Source organism: Ischnura elegans, chromosome X (assembly GCF_921293095.1).
Source record: "Ischnura elegans chromosome X, ioIscEleg1.1, whole genome shotgun sequence".
Taxonomy (NCBI): Eukaryota; Metazoa; Arthropoda; class Insecta; order Odonata; family Coenagrionidae; genus Ischnura; species Ischnura elegans.
This window is the reverse complement of record NC_060259.1, coordinates 93138178-93150609: the sequence shown is the minus strand read 5'-3', so window position 1 is coordinate 93150609 and position 12432 is coordinate 93138178. Positions and strand designations below refer to the sequence as shown.

The window sequence follows — 12432 nt, the reverse complement described above, 5'->3', positions numbered from 1 at the left end:
TACTAAGATCTTGGTTTTCTTCGTGCTTATTTTCAGTTGATATCTACTCATTACCCTACCCATATTAACCAGAATATTTTTCAAATCCTTCTCTGTTTCTGCTATAACGGCTATGTCATCGGCAAATATTAGCATGCTAATTTTTTCTCCATGGATATTCACTCCCAATTCCTTTTCTTTGATTTCATTAATGGCTTTTTCAATGTAAAAGTTGAAGGCAAATTACGCTATCGCTGTAAAATTTCAAAGATAAGGTTGGTAGACCATTGCGGATATTTTCCTATGCTTCGAATTTGAAAACTCTGCTTGTTTCTCAGAGGTGATTTATTTATATTCAATATACAGGAATATGTTGGAAAATGCCTACTCTATATTTCTAAAAGTCTCAACTTCAATTTATAAGGAGTAATTCGTCGCAAAAAAGACGAAGAACGACCTGTCGAGATGGAGACCCATGAACACAGTTAATGATCTTTCGGATTCATATGCAGCAAATACAAGCACCATGGAAATTCTATTATTTTCTCAATCATTCTGTAAGCTACGTGGAAGATATAAATATTTCGCATTCTCTATTTCGCTCGAATGTCAGGGATTTATTGACCATATTGTGGATTCAGCGAGGCCAAAGGTAGTAGGCGAAGGATTGTTGGTGTGAGGAAGAGGAAGGTCGGGGATAAGGTGGCCATTGGTACAGTTCCATTCCTGGAAGAGGGAAATCTTCTCTGTCATGCCATTTCCCAAATGTTTCCGCCAAAATATCTAGTTGGTCGTCGATTGGCTGCTGTTCACAATGGTACATTTAAACAATTATGAAGCTTAACGAACGGCAAGATTCTCCGCAATATTTTGAATTGTAATAGCCATGGAAATCAAATTTCAAGCAACAGGAAAAACTATTCAGTTCTAGATAGTGAAATATTCCAGCACATGAGTATCATGAATTTTAATGTTTCTGTAAGGTCTGGGAAAATGAAAGTGTAGCTAAAGCTATCAGCAATGATTTCACGATGATGTTTACTTAGCATGAAACCAGTTATTGACCGTCCTTCGGAATACATTCTTGAGGGGCCTGCTGCATAAACTTTTACTTCAGATGCATCATGTGCCCTGGTATGCTAATTATGCAACGATAATACTCTGATGCATTGTATTACCGTTAAAAAAGGCAAATTATCGTGACTCTTAGATTGATACCATTTTAAATAATTTTTGAGTCAACAAATATAAAAAGAGATCAGTCTTGTGTGCCTTTCGATTTTCAGCAGGAAATTCAAGGAAAGCAATATTTTTTCTTGTGTGTAATATTAAGATAGTTTACCCTGTTTCGTTTCTAATCGTTTCCATCGCTTTGTTTAAATATATGGCGACTGTGCTGATACAACCCCAATGGTCCAGTGAGTTGAGGGACCTTAATTTAAGACGAAGTAGGGAGGAAAAGTTAACAGGAGCAAAAATATTTTGTTCTGTAAGAATGCGATTCTCCTCGTCACCTCTGGTTGAAATATCCTTGCGTTAATAATTTACTTAGCCATGCATTCAAGGTATATTTTTCGAACCTTTTAAGAGTACTTTTGTTAGATTTCTATGTCTTACTATCACAAATTTCATATCTTCCTGTACAGCACTTACGGCAATTCTCACGACGGTGTCAGAGACTTTGGAAATCTCGAAAAATCAGTGCAATTAACGATTAATGACCATAAAATCAGTATCATTTTTCTAGTTACTCATGTTTATAATATTTATTGCATCCTGTGCAATTTTCATTTATGAGGAAGTAGGTAAAAAAAGCTGCAAAGATAAAAGTCGACTGGAAGACATTTAGGAAAACCATAACAGTTTATCGAAGCAGTTAAAACCAAGAACTCGTAGATTAACAAAATAATCGTTCAATTCCTTCCAAGAATATAAATAATGCTCGTCAATAAATTGAACATACCAATTGAGCGTTGAAGCCTTGACTCACCGCTCACAGGAAGACTTTAAATGAAGAGACTTTTTAGGGAGCTCTGTTTGGGGATCCTCTTGCTCATGAACGACTGAATAAATATTCCGAAGGATGTTGGTCGGTCAGAAAATGTCTCAGAAAACTTAAGTAATTAAAATGAATCAATTCTATGTTTCTGCATTTTTATTGGTGACGAAATGGTATTTCCACAAATAGGAATATTTTCCGAGACACCACAAAAGCACCGTAGGACTGAAATAATACATTTTCTTTGCCTACGAGGAGTTCACCGCGCCAAAATGGAAGATATATTTGGAATAATAGAATTACAAGTGTATAAACAGCTATCGCATTCCACGATTTCTGATCAAACTGATACACTTGGTTCAAATTTAAACAGGGGTTCGGGAAATCTAAAAACCTTGGAGAGTAGAAATTTATTTCAGTTGCTAAATTGATTGGGAATAGGGGTAAGCATATACTGCCTTAAAGTGCGGATTCACAGTTTTTGACTTTTCTTAGTCAATTGATGGAGACAATATTGCCCATTATTTGGCAGCTTGCATTAAAAATAAACTTTCCATGAAAGCCACTTAATTTTCAGCACGCTGTTTCCACTATTCTCTCACGGGTTCACAAAAATTTCATTTACCGGGAAAGGATCTTGTCTCAAATAAGAAATTTTTCTACGGCTGTCGTATTTTATCCCATTATACATAACTCGCACTCGACCACAAGATTTTTCCGTGGCTTAATACTACTATAAAATTTGCAATCATCTTTAAATTTTCTTGGTCCAATTAGTAGATCCCTGCAACTCGAAGGAGAAAAATTAGTAATTATCACAAAAAGGGACGGAAGATGAGCGGTGGAGACGGACTGACGCACACTGACGCGCTACCCCCAGTGCACCATGCACGCTGCCCCCAATGCACCATATTTGGTGGCCGATGCTTCACGTGGCGCCTTCGCTTCACTCCACAGATCATCAAGGGCTACCGCTACAACCAGACGGTGGACTGGTGGTCCTTCGGAGTGCTGCTGTACGAGATGCTGGTGGGCCAGTCGCCCTTCCAGGGCTGCGACGACGAGGAGCTGTTTTGGTGCATCTGCAACCAGGCCCCCGTCTTCCCACGCTATCTCACGCACGAGGCCCGCGACATCCTATCCAAGGTGAGACCGCTGAACGTTCCTAAGAGCGCAGAGATGGCTCTCAATCTGAACATCATGAGGTCGAAACGCAATTTGCCTCTATATTTAAATAATGCTACGGTTATAGGAAATTCCGTGAGGTCGCATCCCGAAGGTTTTGGGGCACGATCAATCTCTTATTGGGCCCCAACGTTGAGGGCTCTCCTGTTGATATACTAGGAATGGTTGGTCACCAAAGAATAGGAAGGTGTCCGCCCACGACCCACCCCTCTCGCATGATGAGACCTCATCGAATTCCCTTCAGCCGAATGTACCATTCACCGGTCTTGACGTTTTGCCCATTATCGCAGGGTCTGGATTGTCGGTATATCCCACGCTGGTGTGTTAAACGTCGAACCGCGAGTAGTAGCAGTAAATAAATAAACATGGTAGAACACTGCATTTTTTTTTCAAGCTTATGGGCAAGTTAATGGAGTTATGGCTGAACCACCCGATTCTCTTTCCCCTCCGTCCAATGGTTGGCTCCAGCGTGAACTAAAGGATTCTGTGAATGATAGTTTCCAACCATAAGTTTTGGACCACGTGGTCATTTTCGCATTTCCCCTTTTCCATGTAATGCTTACAGCTTTCATTCTAATAAAAACCTGTGTGTTTGACCAAGACCAAGGGATCCGTGCGAACTAAGAAAAGGCACGCGCAAAGAAAACAGGCATTGAAATGCCCAGGACAGAGCCAATCTGATGACCATATCACGGGGATTTTTTTTTCGTACAATCGTTCTCATACACTTGAGAGTGTCTTGTCATTCAATGAATAGCTGAATATTTGGCGTAATTTTTCCAGAAACTGATGTGGATAAGCGTTTGCTAATCATAGACAAACTGTCATTTATATTTCTTTTGTTTATGTGTCTTAATCTCTAGTAAATAGAATTTCCCATTAGCAGTCAATGTCGTTCATGCATATCACAGTGCAGCACTGACGGTTATACTCTTTGTATCCTTAGCTTATGTTGTTGGTTAGCAGTAAGATATGGTAGCGCTGGCATATCAGAGCTCACGCAAAACATTCTCATTAGTCTATCCAGCCCAAAGACTTATCATTGTAAAATAATGCTCAGAGATTTTTAAGGAAAGGTTATCTCCAAGAGAAAAGCTACTGGTAAATTTAAGCACTCTCAACATTAACACATCTCAGATCCTAAATATCAACAATAGATCTATCTACGGCTAGATAATTTAAAGGTCTTTATTCCTTTGATTTTTTTTTAATTCTACCGTCTATCATCGACACTATGAAGTTTTATAACTGTATACCTTTTTTACACGAAATCAAGTTTAACCTAAATGCGGAGTATAAAATATCAAGACAAATTCACTTCTATACATTCCTCCAATATTCAGGGTTTTAACCCATATGATCACATTTGGATCTGAACGACCTTAAGTATAGATCAAATGATGATGCTTAGTGTCAGTTATCGGAAATTAGAAGATCAACATAGGCTTCGATTTTTAAGCCCAGTGTAGCAACAACACACAATCGAGAGTATTCTGTCCCTGAAAAGCTCTCTAGAGATAATAATCACATGTGTTGATTAGGAAATGGGTGAGGGAAACATGTTGACTCCAAAGAAATCCCTCGAGGGTAATAATGCAGAAGCATTTTTATTCCTATAAGTTAGGAAATTTGCCGCCTTTTGTCGGAATGACTGTATTTAATCAAGACTTAGATTTGTAAATCCCTGTTTGGCAACAGCATGCTGAGTGTGATATTTAGATGATGATTAGCCCTTAAGTTGACACTAATTTCACGAGTGTTGGAAGTGAAAAGGGTTTGGCGAAACGAGCTAACTGTCTACACATCTTCCCTTAGTGGATTAGTGGGAACCGCATATCATTCTTTTCCCTTGCTCAATATTTGGCCGAAATGTTGGCTGAAGGGAAGTGGGGGAAGAGCTCACCCGCCCCAGACTAAGTCTTAGGCTTAAATTTAGGTTAGGGTGGCCCAAACCTTTCCCAGGGCCACCTCGAACTTCCAGCATTTTGGTCCTTATTCTAGGATTATTTACCGTCATTCGTAATATACCAGCATATTAATCAATATAAGCTATGGTTATTTGGTCGATACGGTGGAATTATGCCATCGCCTACTCGTGATTAAAATCGCAATATTCTGCTATTTTCCAATTATATGATGGGATGACCGACTTCTAAATACGGCATTTTTTCATGTCGGGTACATCTACTGGTTAAGAAAAGTGACTAGAGAATGGAGTGCAAAAATCAGCAGACTAGAAAATGATAAGGGTTAAAATCGAAACCGTTTGCCTCATTAAATAGTTCCCTCCCTCACACAGTGCTTCCACCCGAAAGATTGTTTTGAATAGGGTAGATCTCGACCCACACTAAGCCACGGGTAGGTGAAATTCACAAATTGAGAGAGCCTGTTCTTTTCGCTCGATCACCTTGCATATCGAAGATTTTGGGTACACGGGACCCACGTTTCGAACCTGGGACCATCTAGTTAGTAGCCAAACGCGCTATCCACTAGGCTATCATTTTATCTTAAAATTAGCTCTGAAATAAATGGAAAATCGCGATTAAAACTATCATTTAATAAGCACTAAAAGCAGCACTGTTGACGCCCGAAGGACAACGGCACGTGAAACTCGTTTCATATAAGGCTCGTTATTTCGAAACTGAACGTATGTGCGTTAGCTATTATGTGCATCTCAAAATACACCGTGTAAAGGCGTGCATTGCATGAACTCGTGTCCAAATGCATAAACGCAAAGGGGCAAAACTTTTTGTGCTTTAATTATCAAATTAGTGCACGCCTAACTGAGAAAAGATGCAGCTTGAAGATGCGCAATTTAATGCCTCGTGTAAAACAAGTCGTTCCGAATGGAGGCAGAGATAACCTCAGAGGATACCTGCCTATTATTGATGGCGTATAAATGTTTGTTTATAACCGATTTATTGCATTGCTTATTCGCATTGGTTTTTTGCTATTTATCGGATTTATTAAGTAATAATAAAAATTACATTTGTCTATAATTATTTATAAATAGATAAAATATGTACTATACTAAGCGGTTTTACTACATTATATCGCCTTTTTACCGCTGCAAACCAGCATCCACGAAACCCTGCCAACCAGTAAGTAAACACCAGAAGGTGGAGTTAATATAGTAGTTTGAAGTCGGCCGTATTCATCACAGTGGCGCTAGTGTCAGGTATACCAAAAAGGTTATCCCTTTCTCCGATCTCTAAAACTCGTGTAATGAAAAACAGGCTCTACGCTGGATAGATTTGACCGCTCGTCATCTCTTTTGTCCGCAGTTCCTGACGCAGGACTCCGACCGGCGGTTGGGCTCCTCATGTAGTCCTCACGGCGACGTCTGCGACCAGCCATTCTTCCGACCGATCGACTGGTGGCGCCTCGATCGGAGGCAGCTGGAACCTCCGTTCAAGCCAGTGCTGGTGAGTGGTGGATCGATTGTGAGCAAGGGCCCCTAATGAGCCAATCGATGCCGGTTAAAACGCTCTCTTCTGCCCATCAACCGGATCTGCTCGAGGATACCATGCGTGTCATAGCCATGCCAATCCAAGAGATTTCCATGCGCTCAACAGCGCGTGTGAACGTGGCCTAAGGCAGGAAAAATGAATTGCCAAATGAAACTTTGGAGAAGTAAGTATTTCGGTGGCCGGTTTGTAGATTGACGACTTGGCATCGTCGATGGGGGAGGGAGATAGATTTCATTTTTGTTGTTATTATTCTTCTCAATATCCGAATGGCAAATCAATTTGGAAAAAAATATATTGTCCCCGATGACGATTTTTTATTGACTTCGCAGCCATGTCGATGTTGCCCCGTAGATTGATACCCAATATTAAGCATGGTTCCTATACAATAATGTTTTTCTCTTGTTTTATCCACGAAACAATAAAAATGCTTTGTAAATATGCTAAAACATTTCCACTAATATTTCTGAAAGAAATTAAGAGCGTTCTTTGCCATAAGTGGGTTGACTACCTTCTCTCCTCCCTACAGATGATTGCCAAGTCAATAAATTTATGTATTTATTTCCATTCCACCGAAAATATCATCCAATGGCCTTACACATCGTTGTTTAATAAACATTTCAACAATTGCACATGCACGAACAACCATACCCTGAATAAGGGTAACTTACCCAGGCGGGACTCGAACCCGCGACCTCTTTTTTAACAGGCGAGGACAGGCGAGGAACCCCGCCGCCACCGATGCCATACAAATTGACCGGTATGTAATGGAGTCACTTTTTTTTCTCAAGTTTGATGGGCATTCAGATTTTCCTGATTTCGGACATTTTCCCTTAAGTCAATTAGTAGACCAACGTAAGTGTTAAAATCACTTGTGAAAATGAATTAAGCTGCAAACACAAACGAGCTCGACCCAGACCGGTTCAACAAGTTGGCGTCATTTTCAAAAGGTTGATCCCAAGGCATTGCAGCCCGTTAGGTAAAAACGATAGGATGGTGGGTTCAACGTTTGTAATTCATTCATCCAGTCAAATTTAGGTGCACGCAGTGAACTCGCCTGCAATTAAACTAAATCACTAGTAAAAAATGAAAACCAACTCAGAGCAACAGTTCAAAACTTTCTCAAGGTCCAAATTTCCATAGGTGACTTCCTTTTTTTTATGCATCCAATATTCCCTGTCTCCGGCAAAACGCCCACTTCCTCATCATGACGCGGGAATCCCCAAAAAATGCGAAAGTCCACTCCCTATCCAGTAAGTTTCACGGACTTTTAAGAATACCGACTCCGGATTCGAGCTATAATCATTGCCGATATTTGGTGTCGGTACCATTAAAATTCTGTGAAACTTAGCTGACAGTAAGTTGATTTAATCTCATATTCATTTAAACGGAGTTTCTCCGGCAACCATCAAGTCTACCTTAAGATTAGCCTTACGCGGTTCTCCAACCAATTCTCCGATCATATGAGTCTTAGCTTCCGGGCGTTCCTCCGCGTTTAGATGTCCATAAGTGACGACAGTTTCTCCAGCCATCCTGCTGGCGTCTTCAGGTCAGAAGATGTCGGCACTCTTGACCTCTAAACGCGGAGGAACGCCCGGAAGCCAAGACTCATATGAAGAAACGCCGCGGAAACCTCAGATCAAACAATTCTCCGATCGCCTAACATTTTCAGTCGTGTGCAGTTATCTCCCGCAATCTCCGTAACACACATTTCGCCCGACGCCTTCTTCCTTTGACTTTCATGCCCCTGAGAGAGTCATCGCCAAGATGCTTCATTTGCCGCAGATTTCTCTTTTTCTATGAGAATTCAAATGGACGGCAAGAAACGCGAAGGAAAGTCTGGTACAAAGTACGGTCACTTTCTAAAGTCGGTAACTTGACTACTTTAACCCTCGCCAAGATTCCTAAGCAGGATTTCAGAGGTAGAAGGGTCGCGTGAACCTTCCCCCTCAACAGAAAAACAATTCCACTATCCAAGAAAGTGGAGAAGAATTTAAGGCTTTTCCGGCGAGTAACCCATCGCGCCGGGAAGAGGGAGGAACATCTGAGTCGTCTGGTAAACTCATACAGCACATATAGCACAAATAAAAATTTCGGAGCATTTAGAGCATGATATTACAATATTTATTCCGCATCGCCTAGTGTAAAATACATAAATATATACGGCAATGTTAATTTTGTCGTTTGCGTCACGGTTACCATCCGTCCTCGCGTTCTTCTGTGTCGGTGGCGAAGTATTTTCAGTCATTTTCAATGTTTAAAAGTGAGATAGCAGTTACTCCCCAAGTTTAAGTTTATTTGGAATACAAGTAGTGCCTACATTTTGAATATCGAAACTTATTCCCATGCGTAAATAGAAAATGAGAAGAAGTATTTTAATTTTTTACCTGGAAAAACTACTGGTAAGGCAATTAAGTTACGAGAGAAGATAATTTTTGCATTATATTTTTCAGATGAGCAATCGGAATGACTTTAGTTGCTTATAAGATAGATATAATTTTTCAGTGAAAGAAGTTGCGAGATATTTGTGGATATTAAGTAACACGGCAGTCTTTCATACCAAAATTTAGGAAGTGTTGTCCTTTTCTTCTAGGGGAATGCTCGTATATTAGTGTAAGAAAGCAGATGATAGCGTATAGATTCAATGTCCATATCTATATTTTGAATTTCTCAGGACTCGTCATATAAGAAGAACATATTCTGAGTGACAGGCGGTCCATGACAAAAGTACATAAAGTTTTTCTTTGCCAATGGGACGACTCCAAAAATGCAGTGCGACGCCCGTCGGATGGATAGTAGGAATATGTGACCCCTCGGAGTCACTCACTAATGGAGTGAGAGTGCCAACGCTAACCCAATCCACCCTTAATCTTCCTTCCCTAATTCCTATACTACATCCTCCCTTAAAATTGTCATAGTCGGTATTGGATAATTTACCTTTTTGCGTCATTGTATCTTGTCTTAGTTGAGTTACATAGCGTAAACATAATTATAAATATAGTGTAAACAAAATCATCACATAGTACTTCACTAGGGTTTCGCGTTGAATGCATTCTCTGGTTCTCAATTATAGCAACGATCCAACTAATCTCTCAGAACGGATTCGTCTAATAAATCGGTGGGCTGAAAAAGAGAACTTGTTGATGTAATACCCTACTGTGAATGCAAAACCTAGAGGGTCCAAAAATTTCACCACTTATTGTAGTGACACACTTTTATATTGTCATTGCGTTTTTAAGTATTTAAATTCAATAGGAGTCCTATATTGGTTGTAGTCATAGCTGCTAGCATAAATTTTGTAAAATAATCATCATCCTTATTTTCGGTAAGCAAATTAATAAGCACAATTCCTATTATTCTCTTTAATAATCTAAACATTTCCTCGCTTGAGAATAAGTATCTTGGAAAAATGTGGGCACCCTGGGATTAGAACCTGGATCCAGGTAGTTAATCAACGAGCATATCATGTCACCACGTCAATTAAATTGAACTTTTATGCATGATTAGGCAATACTTTTCAAGTGAATCCAGGGAAACGTGAATCGTGGAACTGTAAACCATGTCAAAGCGGAAAAAATAAAATCATATGGAAAGGCACATTAACATAATGACAATCAATGCATAGAAGTCGTAGGTTTTCATGAGCAAAAAATTTAGCAAAAAACCTGAGACTTTATCACAGCAATCTAACGCTCTCCATGTCACGAATTACCAGCATGCGAAAATTGAAGATTGCTATCGTTTTGAAGCGGTAATCATGGGAAAAGGACCTGGGAAACATGAACAAAGGAATAGCGAACTAAAGGAAAGCATGCAAAGCAACTCCACAAACCCGCCCTCATGCCATTCTTAACGGACCGACAAAGACATTCGAGGCTGTTATTCAGTGGGAACAACTTAGCTAGAAAATAGGCTTTATTTGATACTTCACCATTTTCGATGACGAGAAAAATTTTCGTAGCATATAACAAGGAGTGCCAAGTATAAAACAAATTCTTTCAAGTCGTAAATTGCAAAGAATTGTGTCCACTGTTTTGTCAATTATGATACAAGGTGATTCATAAGCGTATTAGAGCGCATTGGATATATCTATGAATGACAGCCGGTTAACGAATGCATAGGAAGTTTGAATAACATTTCTTATTTTAGATTTTCAAATTATGTTATTATATTTCCTATTAAATTATTACTCGTTCAACATCATTAAAAACGCATAGATAAATTTTTAAAAATCATCGGAAGCTTTATTTTGAAATGAAAGGAAAAGAGTGATTCTTTCCTGTCGATCTTTCAGGAGTACATTAACGCCGAGGCCAGCTTATTATTCAATTTTTACCACCGGCTAGCCCTCTGCGCTCACAAGACGGATGATCAGCTTGGTGATCATTACAGAAAATCTTAACAACCTACAGCAATCGGAACCGATTGATAAATTAGCAAAAATAAACTGATAATCATGACCCTTGTCGCCATTCTTAAACAAATATGTTAACACCGACGCTACGTTTTTATGCGCCCTTCACCGCCGGGTTACGGTTACCCTCTTTTGTAAATCGCCAACATTCAAAATGTACTAGTCATTCATGGAAACTATCTCTCTAATCCTACCCAATTCCTAACTTTTAAACGACTTATTATAGTTAAGAAGTTATATAAAGCTGTCACGGTAGATTTAAAATGATTTGAAATTTATAAAGAAATACAAAACGAGTGAACGACTTGAAAAATATATGACCAACAATTTCCACGCCAAGGACTCGATCTCACAAGAATACACAAGAACTTGTCAGAATCTCCTCCAGCTCAGTCGCACGATTAGTCCTCTAGTCCACCGCAACTGCTCGCAGTGAAATTATTGTAACAAGGACAATACAAACCAACAGTGAAAACCGATGCAAGTAAGCAGTAAATGTACACGAAATTATCATTAAATCCGGAATAAATCGAAACAAAGTTATCAATTTGCGACAAACTACTCCCTCTGAGCGAATTTATCTTCATGGGTAAATGAAATATTTTCGGTGAGTGACCAAGGAAAATAAAAAAGAGTATGGGAAACTAAAATTTTTCGAGAAATATAAGTGGCGCCACAAACTTTATCCTAAAACATTTGAAAGCGACCGTACCATGCAAATGACAATACCAGTTAGCCATAGAAAAACGAAAATTGAGCGCAGTGAGTCTTTCGCAATTCCGCAATCACAGACGTGCACGCCCAGAGGACTAGAACCACTCAAATTTGAGAAATTTTTATGGATTCAGTAGCGCAGCATAAGATTTTGAAAAGTTATAATGCATTTTCCTAAAACATACGCGGGCACGATGTCTCCTTTCTGTAACTTGATTTAATTTACAAAAAATGAACGCAACGACCTTACAATCGATTAGCCACGACGCAGTCAGTCCAGCCTTTCCACAAAGCAACTTTTCAGACCATCATTTTGGAAGGCGTCGCGAAGTGTTCTCGCGTTTGCAGAGTACATGAGGCTGCAAACGCTTTTGGGACTTCCATTTTTGCCGCACTGCGGTCATCGCGCAATGTTTTGGGAGAGAAGGCAGCCTCAACATTCGACGAGACCACTCTGGGGTCGCCGGCCACAGGTCGAATGCACCCCTCCCCTCCGCCCCTCCACTCCCACCCTCCCCCCTTTGCAAGGGGAGCCACGCAAACTCGTGCTTTCGCTTCGACGGCGCCCTCCTCCATGACGCGAGACTTTGTGCGGTGCCTTTGCCATAAAATGTCAAGGTGATCATATATTTCGAACGAGTGATTCGCGGGAAAATAGAATAGGATTCTCCGAG

The 12432-nt window shown here is 39.9% G+C and overlaps 1 protein-coding gene across 3 annotated transcripts in view; it reads left to right on the top strand.

Moving 5' to 3' along the window:
- The window catches only part of LOC124170535 (myosin light chain kinase, smooth muscle-like), a 98625-nt gene that overhangs the window by 73964 nt on the left and 12229 nt on the right, over positions 1-12432 (top strand). For all 3 annotated transcript variants that reach the window (XM_046549321.1, XM_046549322.1, XM_046549320.1), the window contains 2 exons: positions 2936-3124; positions 6448-6588. In XM_046549321.1, the coding sequence (XP_046405277.1) occupies positions 2936-3124; positions 6448-6588 (330 nt within the window). The remainder of the gene's footprint in view (positions 1-2935; positions 3125-6447; positions 6589-12432) is intronic.